Source organism: Carassius auratus, chromosome 25 (assembly GCF_003368295.1).
Source record: "Carassius auratus strain Wakin chromosome 25, ASM336829v1, whole genome shotgun sequence".
Classification (NCBI taxonomy): Eukaryota; Metazoa; Chordata; class Actinopteri; order Cypriniformes; family Cyprinidae; genus Carassius; species Carassius auratus.
Genome location: NC_039267.1, coordinates 8,843,844 through 8,855,854, shown reverse-complemented (window position 1 = coordinate 8,855,854; position 12,011 = coordinate 8,843,844). Strand labels below are relative to the sequence as shown.

Here is a 12,011-nt window from a genome sequence, read left to right as displayed (position 1 = left end):
AGTGGCCTATTTGACAAGAATATTGAAAAGGAGGCATTTGTAATAACTTGTCAGTTGACTTGGTAAAAAAAAAAAAAAAGACAACTCAACATCTTATCCAAAAGTAACATGGCATCATGCTGTGACCAGTCTGCAGACCTTGAGGTGAATGTTTCTGGGAGATACAAACTGTAAACTTGAAAATGAAAACAATAATTTTAAGATAAACACAAAATATTATTTGTATTTTACTGTGTTAAAAATAGCAATAAATGTATTTTTATGAGATGCTCCCGCAGTCCCGCTATTTTGGTTAATTAGTATTTGTAACAAATCCTCCATGCTACTGTAAGTTCTGGTATAAATTTCATAATACACAGTTTCGCAATAGGCATTCTTTCACCTAAGCCTATATATATCTGTGTGTGCAGTTGTCCTTAAGTAAGTCAATATCACCAATAAACAAACTGTCTTTGTCATATACATACTCAACTTCTTAGAAACACCCCTCAGTTCAAAAAAACATTTGTCTAGAAGTTTGCTAAACATATATTCTAAGTAGACATAAACCAGTTGACCTATCCAAACCCTCTTACAAACCAAAGCCTCAATTCCAACCAATAGGCGATGAGCAAATCATCACCTCCCCTTCTGCCACTGTGTATTAGTGATGCTCACTGCGATTCAATGTCTCCAATCGGTTCTTTTGAACAGTTCATTTCAAAGAACCGGTTCAAAAGATCGATTCATATATTATTTTACCTACGTGGTTCCTTCCTTCCTAACAAGACGATACATGTTCTATGTGCTCCTATATCACAGTTTATTGCGTTTTTGTATATATTTTTTTTTATCAATCAGGGTGTTTATTATATTTAAGAAAGTGTCCATTATTTATCTAATAAAACACAGTTATTTAAACCTAAATATTATGTGCTACATTATTAGCTATACACAGTTTTCAGATTAAGGATTTGCTGAGTTAATTAAAAGTCTACAGATCTTTCGCGGTTTAACGAGTCAATTAGTTACATTACATGGAGAGCAGTAGCCTGATAACGATCAAAATCATCTTATTCTAACAACTAATCAATGCGTTTAGTTGATATTTGAAGTTATAAATGTTTTAAGTTAGCAGTTAAATTGTCAATGTAAACGCTCCCGGTCAGTTGTTGATTCGGATTCTATCCGTTTCATTGAATTCAGACTGATTCGTTCTGAAGATTCGACTCACAAGAGTGATTCATTCACGTATTGCTCACCGCTATCGTTTAATATGGCTGCGCGCTAGAATGCGTGGCTCGTAGCGAAACTTTCTATCATATTTTATCGGAGTCTTTTTTATTTATTTCCGCCATGTCAGGGGGCATTATGCTTATGAACCTACATCGACTTTTGCACCGTTCTTTCGGTGCCAGACGGCCGTTTTTAGCGAGTTTATACCACACTCACCGGGGAGTCTATGGTTTCAGACCGAGAGAGGTTCCGGAGAAAGACGCTGGACTTCCGCAGATCGCCGCGCTTAACCAAGGTTGATAACTTAACAATAACCTGCCTCTAATAATGTCTGTGTTATTATAATGTTCATGCTTCAGAGACCTCAGAACGGTAGCGTGATGCATTCCTAAATTTGCATAAACATTAGAGATGGAAAGCAAAACCTGCAGTGCTAGCATAAGGAGTGTGATTATGTGTTACAAGCTGAATTCACGGCTGTCTGATGTAAACAGATCACGGACTGGCGAGACTGGTGGAGGCCTATCGAGCACATGGACACAAGGTAGCTAAAATTAACCCCTTACTCCCCGAAACCCCTGTGCTGGACAGTGTTCCGGAGATCGGCCTGTTGAACAGAGCCGTTCATGGAGTCCTCAACACCAATGGTGAGTTTTGCTCGATTCCTGCTAATTTACAACATTTTGAAATTGATCATAAAATACTTCTTACATATTACTAAACGTATGTTCCGGGTTCAAAAGTCTGGGAACTAACGGTATATGGGAGCATGTATTTAGTAGAACATGTCGATTAGCACAATAAATAATTTCCACATGTTCAGTTTTTTGCAGAAATGGGTTTACAGTAATAGCATTAACTTAAGTAAGGGGAAAAAAATAGTCCAGGTGAAAGGAATTAGGGTGTGCACTCTTATATAATAACGTTATTATTTTAATTATAATGCTATTATTATTATTATTTATTATTATCTTATTAATTTTGAATCATTTATTAGTTATTTTTATCAATATTATTATTTTTAATCTGATTGTGTTTATCTATCTATTTATGTATTTATTTATTTTAGTGCTTTCAAACGATTAATCGCATCCAAAATAAAAGTATTTGTTTACATAATATATGTTTGTCTACCGTGTTTATTTATTATGTGCATATAAAATACAACCACATACAGTATATATTTTTAAAATATTTACATGTATGTACATTTATTTATATTCTTATATTTTATTTTATATATAAAGAAATGTAATATATGTACATGGATGTGTTTGTATTTATATATACATAATAGATATACACAGTATGCACACACACATTGTGTAAACAACTTTTATTTTGTATGGGATTAATCGCGATTAATCTTTGACAGCACTACTATTTATTCATTTATTTATTTATTTAAGATGACACATGTGATTGCAATTTAAAATCACAAAATTTAACACTATAATATATAAAAACATTTTATATATTATAGTGTTCTAAATTCAATTTGTTTAGTTTTTAAATAAAAAGTTATAAATTGATAGTAGTATAATGTCTGATTAATCTGTATCTGCAATCAAATATCCTAATATAATGATAATATGGCAATTAGCCACTGAGTTTGAGTTGTATTTACCACAGAATATTTTTAAATAACACTCCTTTATTTTGGCCCATTTAGTTCCTTACATCTCCTCTTGTCTTTATTGCAGGACTGCGGCATTTTGGGAAAGCCGAGGCGACCACAGAAGAGGTAGTGGCCTATCTGGAGAGAACATACTGTGGGAGAATCTCAGTGGAAACCACTCAGCTCCAGAGCTTGCAGGAAAGAGAGTGGTTTTCCGACCGGTTTGAGGAGCTCAAGAAAGAGGCGTTTTCGCCAGAGGAGAGGAGACAGCTGGCTAAACTGATGCTCGAATCACAGGTAACACAACAGTTTGCATTTAGACACTTTTTCTTTGAATGCCTCAGGATGCCTGTTACGCTTTGAATAGCATGTAAATCATTACACACGTGATTTCACTGGCATCAGCAAATGTACCTGTGTTTGCTTTTTTTAAAGGAATTCGACCACTTTTTAGCCACCAAGTTTGCCACTGTCAAACGATATGGAGGTGAGGGAGCAGAGAGCATGATGGGGTTTTTCTACGAGCTGTTCCGCTCTTCGGCGTACAGTGGAGTGACAGACGTGGTCATGGGAATGCCTCACCGCGGACGCCTCAACCTGCTTACCGGACTACTGCAGTTCCCTCCAGAGGTTAATAATTATTTCTTCTGCCTATCTAGATTGAAAACTGTATAGACTGGATTATTTTACAGTTTAAAGCATGTCTAGATAGCCTGCTGCTGTAACATATTAAGTCAATATATACAGTCTACACATAGAGAACACATTATATTTAATCCTGGAGATTAACCGTTTTAGTATTTCAAAACAATGTGTTTTATATACTAAAGGTAGCATTTAGAGGTGCTTTAGTTAAAAGGATAGTTCAGCCAAAGTCATTAATTACTCGGCCTCCTGTCGTTCCAAACCTGTAAGACCCTTTGGAACAAAAATGTACTTATTTTTGATGAAATCTGAGAGCTTTCTGACCCTGCATAGACCACAACATAACTATCACGTTCAAGGCTCAAAAAGGTAGTTAGGACATCATTAAAATAGACCATGTGACGTCAGTGGTTCAACCGTAATGTTATGAAGCTACAAGAATACTTTTGTGTTCAAATAAAACAATAGTAATGACTTTATTCATCAGTTCCTTCTCTTTCATGCCAGTCTACGATGTGTGTTCCTGAGAGTTAATTACAGTTGAACCACTGTTGTCAGATTTCTGGACCTTGAACGTGTCAGTTGCGTTGCATTCTATTTCTGAATTTCATCAGAAATATTTTAATTTGTGTTCTGAAGATAAACAAAGGTCTTATGGGTTTGGAACGGTGTGAGGGTGAGTAATTAATGACAATGATGCTTAAGGTCTTGTGGTTAGCACAGTGACATATAATACAATCTGGCCACTTGTTCAAGTCCTGACTCATAGTCCTTTGCCAATCCTGTTCCCAACTCTGCACCTGTGCTTTCCTGTCAAATTATTATTTTTTTGGGTGAACTATCCCTTTAAGACAAAAAACAAAAACAAAAAAACAATGCATACAAATAAATGAGTAAACAAAAAGAAAAAATTCTACACTAATGAAGTCACAATAATCAGTGGCGCATATCAATTTAAAATGAATGTAAATGTTATGCTGGTAAACTTACATGATTGTAATGGAAATGTGCTTGTACTATATTAATGCAATGTAATGTTTTCACTACTGATCTTATTGGGTTAATTTGCTGTATGTGATGACTCTTAAAGGGATATTTCACACAAAAATGTAAATTCTCTCATTATTTGCTAACTCTCATGTTGTTCCAAACCTGTATGAATTTCTTTCTTCTGTGGAACATAAAGGAAGATATTTTGAATAATGTTGAACGGTTTTGGTGACCATTGACTTCCATTATAAACTCAAAATATCTTCTTTTATGTTATAAAGAAAGTCTTAGAGGTTTGGAACGACGTGAGGGGGAGTAAATGTTAACAGAATAAAATATTTGCATGATTTGTCCCTTAAAATTGTGTTTGCATGCACATCTTCGGTTTGGAATCGGTTCCTTGTTTTTCTTCCTTGTCAGTCATGTTTGTGTAAGGCATTGTTTCTTCTTAACACCTAATCCTCTGAGTCACATTCTCCACCTCCTCATTCTACATCAATAGACTCGTTCTCCAAGAAATGACAGTTTATTTTGTAACGGAAAGTTCTGGGAGAACATTATAATTGAGTCATTGCCTGCAGCCATCACTAAGCTTTTGACGAGCCAACCCCATCTTCATTTCTCGCCCTCAGCTCATGTTCCGTAAAATGAGGGGTCTCAGCGAGTTTCCGGAGAACTCTCCCTCTATTGGAGACGTGCTGTCTCATTTGACCTCCACGGTGGAGCTGGACTTTGGGGCGGGAAACCCTCTCCACGTCACTATGCTGCCGAACCCCTCCCACCTGGAGGCCATCAACCCCGTGACGCAAGGAAAGACTCGTGGCCGGCAGCAAGTCAAACAGGACGGCGATTACTCCACTGACCCTCATGCACAACCAGGAGATAAAGTCATCTGCCTGCAGGTCCCGAGCAGAGATCAATCAGTCTGGTTTTAGTTATGTTTTAGTTTCCGGATTAGTAAATTCACTGACTATAACATTATACACCATGCTAATATAAAGTAGTTGTGGTAATGTTATAACATTACAGTTTTTCTTTATCTGTTACGTACAGGTTCATGGCGATGCTTCGTTTTCAGGCCAGGGCATAGTACCAGAGACCTTCACCCTGTCAAATCTCCCCCATTTTAGAGTAGGTGGAAGCATCCACCTCATCGTGAACAATCAAGTGGGCTACACCACTCCATCAGAGAGGGGCCGATCATCTCTGTACTGTAGTGATGTTGGTATGTATTTGTCAGGGGTGTGAGATAAATGAAATAATTGGGCAGGTTACATTTCAATCACATTTTGCAATCCTAATAATAGGAAATTATATTGTGGTTATATTATATTATTAATTCACCCAACAATGGGAAATGTGACTGCACCTTTTTCTGCAGTTTTAAGTTTGATAAAAATAATTTAAAAGCAAATAAATTACGACTATTAGATACTATTAGGATTGTAATTGTATTGATGTACATTTAAAATAAAAGTATTAATAATTATTATTAATAATAGTAATATATTTATGACAATACAGTAGTATTAGTGCAGTAATGATATTTCTTTAATTTAATTTTGAAACAAATTTTATTGAATTTTATTTACATACGTCGTCTAAATTGTAAAAACGTGATATTATTCAGCCATAATATTTATTGCCATGAAAATAGCCACAGTAGTTGGAAAGGCATTTATTTATATGCATTGTTTTTTTATTTGCATTATTTATAATTTAAATAATGAAATATTATTATTTTTATGTATGGTCATCGTAAATGGGTAAAAAAAACAACTGGCTTTCTTTTTTTGTTTTAGCTGATCACATGCCTGAATTCCGACACCAATGTTATTTTTAGTTTCATTAAGACATTATATATAGAATTTTTAGTTTAGTTTTTATATTTCTATTTTATGTTATATATTTTAATAGTTTATATTTTATGTTTGAATTTTAGTTAAAGTTTTTATAGCAATTTTGTTATTCTCATTTTTATCCGGTATTTTTTTTATTTCTATATACGGTATTATTTATTTTATTTTATTTTTTTAGTACATAGAATTAAACTAAATAAAAATCTGAAATGTGTACCGTACTTGGAAACTAGCTGAAGTAAAATAACATGATTTAAAAACTTTTTTTTTTTTTTTTTTATTCAATTCTGTTTGTTGCTGCTCAGGTAAAATGGTGGGATGTGCAATAATCCATGTGAACGGTGATGATGCTGAGGATGTCCTCAGGGCGACCCGCCTGGCCGTGGAATACCAGCGACGTTTCAGAAAAGATGTTATTGTAGACCTGCTATGCTACCGCCAGTGGGGGCACAATGAGCTGGACGAGCCCTTTTTCACCAACCCCGCTATGTATAAAATTATTCGGTGGGTACCTCTACCAGTCACGGTTTTGGAAAGTAGCATTTGTTTTTTTATTTCATTTAATGTACCTATTTTCTTTGCCATTTCAGGTCGAGAAAAAGTATCCCTGATTCATATGCCGACCAGCTCATCGCTGAGGGTCTGATGACAGAGGAAGAGCGTGCTCAGATCAAGACCACCTACTACGCTATGCTCAACGAGCGGCTGAACAACATGACCCTCTACAGCCCTCCGCCCACCAACCTCCAGGGGTGCTGGGGAGACCTGGTGGAGCCCCAGAACAGAGTCTCGCTCTGGGACACGGGTGTAGCGCTGCCCCTGCTGCAGTTCGTAGGAGCCAAATCAGTAGACATACCTGAGGAGATACAACTGCACAGTCATCTGAGAAAAACACACGTGCAGGTATTAAAAGAACATCTCGCTTGATCTTTGCCCCCATTCTGTGCTGTTTTATGGCATTTTGTAAAAGAAAAGCAACATGACAGTTGAGCGGTTTAACTTTTATATATATATGAATGGCTCTTCAAAAATCAGTAAAGAATTGATGCAGTCTGTATGATTGATTTGTCTCAGGCACGCCTGCAGAAACTGGAGGAGGGCACAAAACTGGACTGGTCCACAGCGGAAGCCCTGGCGTTTGGCTCAATGCTCTGCCAGGGTGAAGTCTTCATTTCTCCCTCCTTGCACTGAATTTATATTCCTTATATAACAGATCATTTATTTTAACGGTACTCTATTTGAAAGGATTCTTTGTCCGCTTAATACAAACTACATATTTTCCAGATAATATTTTAATAATTTCAAACTCATAAACCTGTTCTTGAGTTTAATGATGATAATATAAAAGTCAATAATTGTTTGCAAATGTACAGTGTACAGTTTCTACCTTTTATAAAAGTTTAAATGAATTATAAATTAAACATTCAAAAGTTTGTGGCCAGTTTAAAGATGTATCTTATGTGAATTTATTTAATTAATTAATATATATATATATATATATATATATATATATATATATATATATATATATATATATATATATATATATATATATATATATATATAATATACAAACACACACACACACACACACACATATATATATATATATATATATATATATATATATATATATATATATATATATATATATACAGTGTGTGTATATATATAATATAATTATTATAATATAAATATAATAATATAATTTTTATATGCTTAAGAAACATTTCAGTGTTAAAAACAGTTGTTCTGCTTAATATTTTGATGGATGAATAAAATGTTCAAAAGAACAGCATTTATTTGAAATCTTTTTTTATAATAATGTAAAAGTCACTTCTATCCATTTAATGCATCCTTGTAGAATAATGTCTTTAAAAAAAAACCCATCCTACTGACCCTAAACTTTTGATCAACGGTGTACATGAAAATAATGTTAACATCAAAAAGTAAAAAAATATGTATGTATATATTTAATGCAGGATTTAATATCCGTATCAGTGGTCAGGATGTTGGCCGGGGGACGTTCAGTCAGCGTCACGCTATGGTTGTGTGTCAGGAAACCAACGACATGTACATCCCCCTCAATCACATCGACTCTGAACAGAAAGGCCACCTGGAGGTGAGCCGAGCCTAACCAGATAATGTGATGGCTTTGAATTATAACTCAATACAACAGCTGCTCCTTATTCCTGAGCTGAGTGGCCAGCACATTTACTGCATATAATTATGTGTGTGTGTGTGTGTGTGTGTGTGTGTGTGTTTCCTCGCAGGTGTGCAACAGTGCTCTTTCAGAGGAAGCTGTTCTGGGGTTTGAGTATGGAATGAGCATTGCTCAGCCCAGACTGCTGCCCATCTGGGAGGCTCAGTTTGGAGACTTCTTCAACGGTGCCCAGATAATATTTGACACTTTCCTCACTGGAGGTAAAAATAAAATGCAATTAAATACTAACGATCACAGAATAATTTGCACAACCTTTAATCAAATAGATAAATACATATTTAGAGCCAGACAAAAACGTCTTTTTTAGGTGAGGCGAAATGGCTCTTGCAGAGTGGGTTGGTCATCTTACTGCCACACGGATACGACGGAGCCGGACCAGAGCATTCGTCTTGCCGAATCGAGCGTTTCTTACAGGTGAGTTAACGCATGCTCTCTTACAGGAAAAGCACAGACTTAATTGACCAATGTCACTGATAATCTGTGTAACCGCACTCTCTTGCTCCCGCAGCTCTGTGACAGTAAAGAGGAAGGTGTGGACGGTGACACGGTGAACATGGCAGTGGTCAATCCTACCCTTCCAGCTCAGTACTTCCACCTTTTGAGGAGACAGATGATTCGAAACTTCAGGAAGCCGCTGATCGTGGCCTCTCCTAAGACTCTGCTGCGCTTTTCTGTGCGTTAGAGATATGAATATCCTTTATATAAATTTTTGGGTGAAAATGTTTTGTGTTGTTGTTTTAATAAGGAATAATCACCTTTTTTTTCACTAGGGGGCAGTATCAAGCTTGGCTGATATGGGACCAGGAACTTCCTTTAAGCCTGTCATTGGTGATCCTTCTGTAAACGCTGCAAGGTATCTTCATTCAGTCCCTTTTTCGAAAGAAGAAGAATACGTAAATTATTATTTTTTTATTGGAGCATATTTTCAAATGTAGTTTATTCCTGTGACGCAAAGCTAAATTTGTAGTATCGTTACTCCAGTCCTTTCAGTGTCACATGATCCTGCTCAAGAAACATTTCTAATTATCAACTGTGCTGCTAATAAAAGTGCCTTTATTTGAAATAGGACTTTTTTAGTAATAAAATAAACCTCTTTTCTGTCACCTTAAATAATTTATTGCATCCTTGCTGAATAAAAGTATTGTTTTCTTTCCGTATCTTTTGCTCTTGTCTTGCAGTGTGCAGCGGGTTCTGTTTTGTTCAGGTAAACATTACTATGCCCTGCTGAAACATAGAGAGACGTTACCAGAGGCAGAAAGAAACACGGCGCTGATCAGGGTGGAGGAACTGTGTCCTTTCCCTACAGAAGCCTTGCAACAGGAGCTAAATAAATACCCAAACGCCAAAGGTGAGTTGGCCATATACGCATCTTTTATTCACGGAACAGTCTCATCATTGTCTTCTGTGAGGGGCCTTTGTAAGGAATTGGAAATGTGTTCCCAATGCAGAGGTGTTGCGAAAATCTTAATGTTCATGAACTACACACTACACAGATGAAAAAGTAAATACACAACTATATGTTTTTCATTATTTAATTAAATATAATCATTTAAAAATAACTGAATCTGATTAATGAAAATACAGTTTTACCTGATATTTCTGTTTATTATACACATGAACAATTTTAAATAATAAAAAAAAACAGTCTGCATTTGAAGTATTTCAAAAATGAAGGAAAAGCTAATTTAACATAGTTTAAAATAACTTTTCTATTTAAATATATTTTATTATTTTAGAAATATGCAAAAATAACTTTTCTATTTAAATATATTTTATTATTTTATTACTTTAGAAATATGCAGATTTTGTGCTCAAGAAACATTTTCTTATTATCAATGTTGAAAACAGATGTGCTGCTTAAAATTATTGTGCAAACTATGATATATTCGTTTTTTCTTGATGAATAGAAGATTAAAAGAACGTGTTAAAGCTTTTTAAACATTAGAAATGTCTTTTAAAATAACTTTGAATCTATTTAATGCATCTTTGATAAATAAAAAAAAATTAAAATACACTTATTTTAAATTAAATACATATATAAAAAAAATTCATATAAATAAAAATACCCCCCCCCCCCCCTCACACACACAAATTTGTACAGTTTTGTATATTTATTTCCTATTACAGTGTTGTGTTGCTAGTTGTGAACATGAAAATAGCAAACACTATTGGAAACAAATGCATTTATCATATTACATCACATGATATATTTTCCTTTTCCATTACAGAGTTCATCTGGAGTCAAGAGGAGCCACAGAACATGGGCTGCTGGTCATTTGTGTCTCCGAGATTTGAGAAACAGTTAGCCTGCAAGGTCAGGTTCACCACTTCAGCTAACAGAAGGCCTCTTAGCTAATTCCTCAATCACATCTTAGCTTGAAATCACGGCATTCGTCAAATGAACACTGATTTATTGCAAAATGATTGATGTTGATCTCGTCATTTTGTTTCCTCAGTTGAGGTCAGTCAGCAGACCAGCATTACCCGCTCCTGCTGTGGGCATCGGGACTCTCCACCATCAGCAGCATGAAGCCATCCTGACCGCGTCGTTCTCCTGAAACCACGCAACTTCAAGAAATGATCGTCTTATTGTAGCAAACAAGCTGTGACTGGTACACTGACAACAAATGTCGAGCTCTGTTTGCCTAAACCGAGGCGTATTGCAGGTTTGACTGTTTAATGCGTCCCCTTATTAGGAACAAGGGAACATCTGTTGGCTGAAGATTTCTTACAGATATCTAAATCGGTTCTTCAGAACAACCATAATTGATATTTAGTAATGATTTTAGTAATATTTGGCACACAAAAATGTTATTCTATAGAAGATATGTAGAAAATGTTTTCCAAGCACTTTTAAATTAAATTTGAACTACATGCAGAGGGCGGAAGACTAAATGGAGGCAAAGAAGAGAATATTGATAATTATTGTCACTGCGATGAGATGAATATTGTGTTGTGAACTGGCAGTGGCTCACGATCAAATCGTTGGTGCATTAAATGTGTGCATGTGAATTAAGGGCTGCTTGGAATGTAGAATCAGTGGCAGGCAACAAAAAAATAATTGATTGTTACGTGCTTACGAAGTGAAAGTGTTAACTGAAAAATAATACCTCTCAAAAATTTTACAGAGATCAAACTTTGTATGCAGAGTTGCCGTTTGATAACTAGTTTACGTTGCCATGAATGTTTGCCCATGATAAACCCATCCAATCCAATTTATAATGTTGAATTATATGAATTGTTCTCAGTAGTCACAGTGTTGCGTGGATGTAACTGAATTTGTATTTGAATACTTATTCTGGAGATAAAAAAATAAAATAAAAAAGGAAAAAATGCTGATAATTTACCAAATGAATTACAATTCATGTACCTAGACATTTGTGAAAAAAGTATAACTTTGAAAAGTGAATTCATAAAAAGCTAAAGTATTACTGTGTATTCCGTTTTGGAATATTAGGCT

The 12,011-nt window shown here is 35.2% G+C and overlaps 1 protein-coding gene across 1 annotated transcript; it reads left to right on the top strand.

Moving 5' to 3' along the window:
* Window positions 1–1,215: 1,215 nt before the first annotated feature.
* dhtkd1 (dehydrogenase E1 and transketolase domain containing 1) lies at window positions 1,216–11,897 on the top strand. The gene is made up of 17 exons (XM_026203238.1): window positions 1,216–1,510; window positions 1,710–1,862; window positions 2,919–3,130; window positions 3,269–3,463; window positions 5,101–5,370; window positions 5,522–5,693; window positions 6,633–6,831; window positions 6,918–7,230; window positions 7,402–7,486; window positions 8,310–8,449; window positions 8,601–8,751; window positions 8,859–8,965; window positions 9,060–9,224; window positions 9,322–9,404; window positions 9,730–9,899; window positions 10,780–10,865; window positions 11,008–11,897. The coding sequence occupies exons 1-17, from the start codon at window positions 1,336–1,338 to the stop codon at window positions 11,107–11,109; spliced, it is 2,778 nt and encodes a 925-aa protein (XP_026059023.1). The 5' UTR covers window positions 1,216–1,335; the 3' UTR covers window positions 11,110–11,897.
* The last annotated feature ends 114 nt before the right edge of the window (window positions 11,898–12,011 follow it).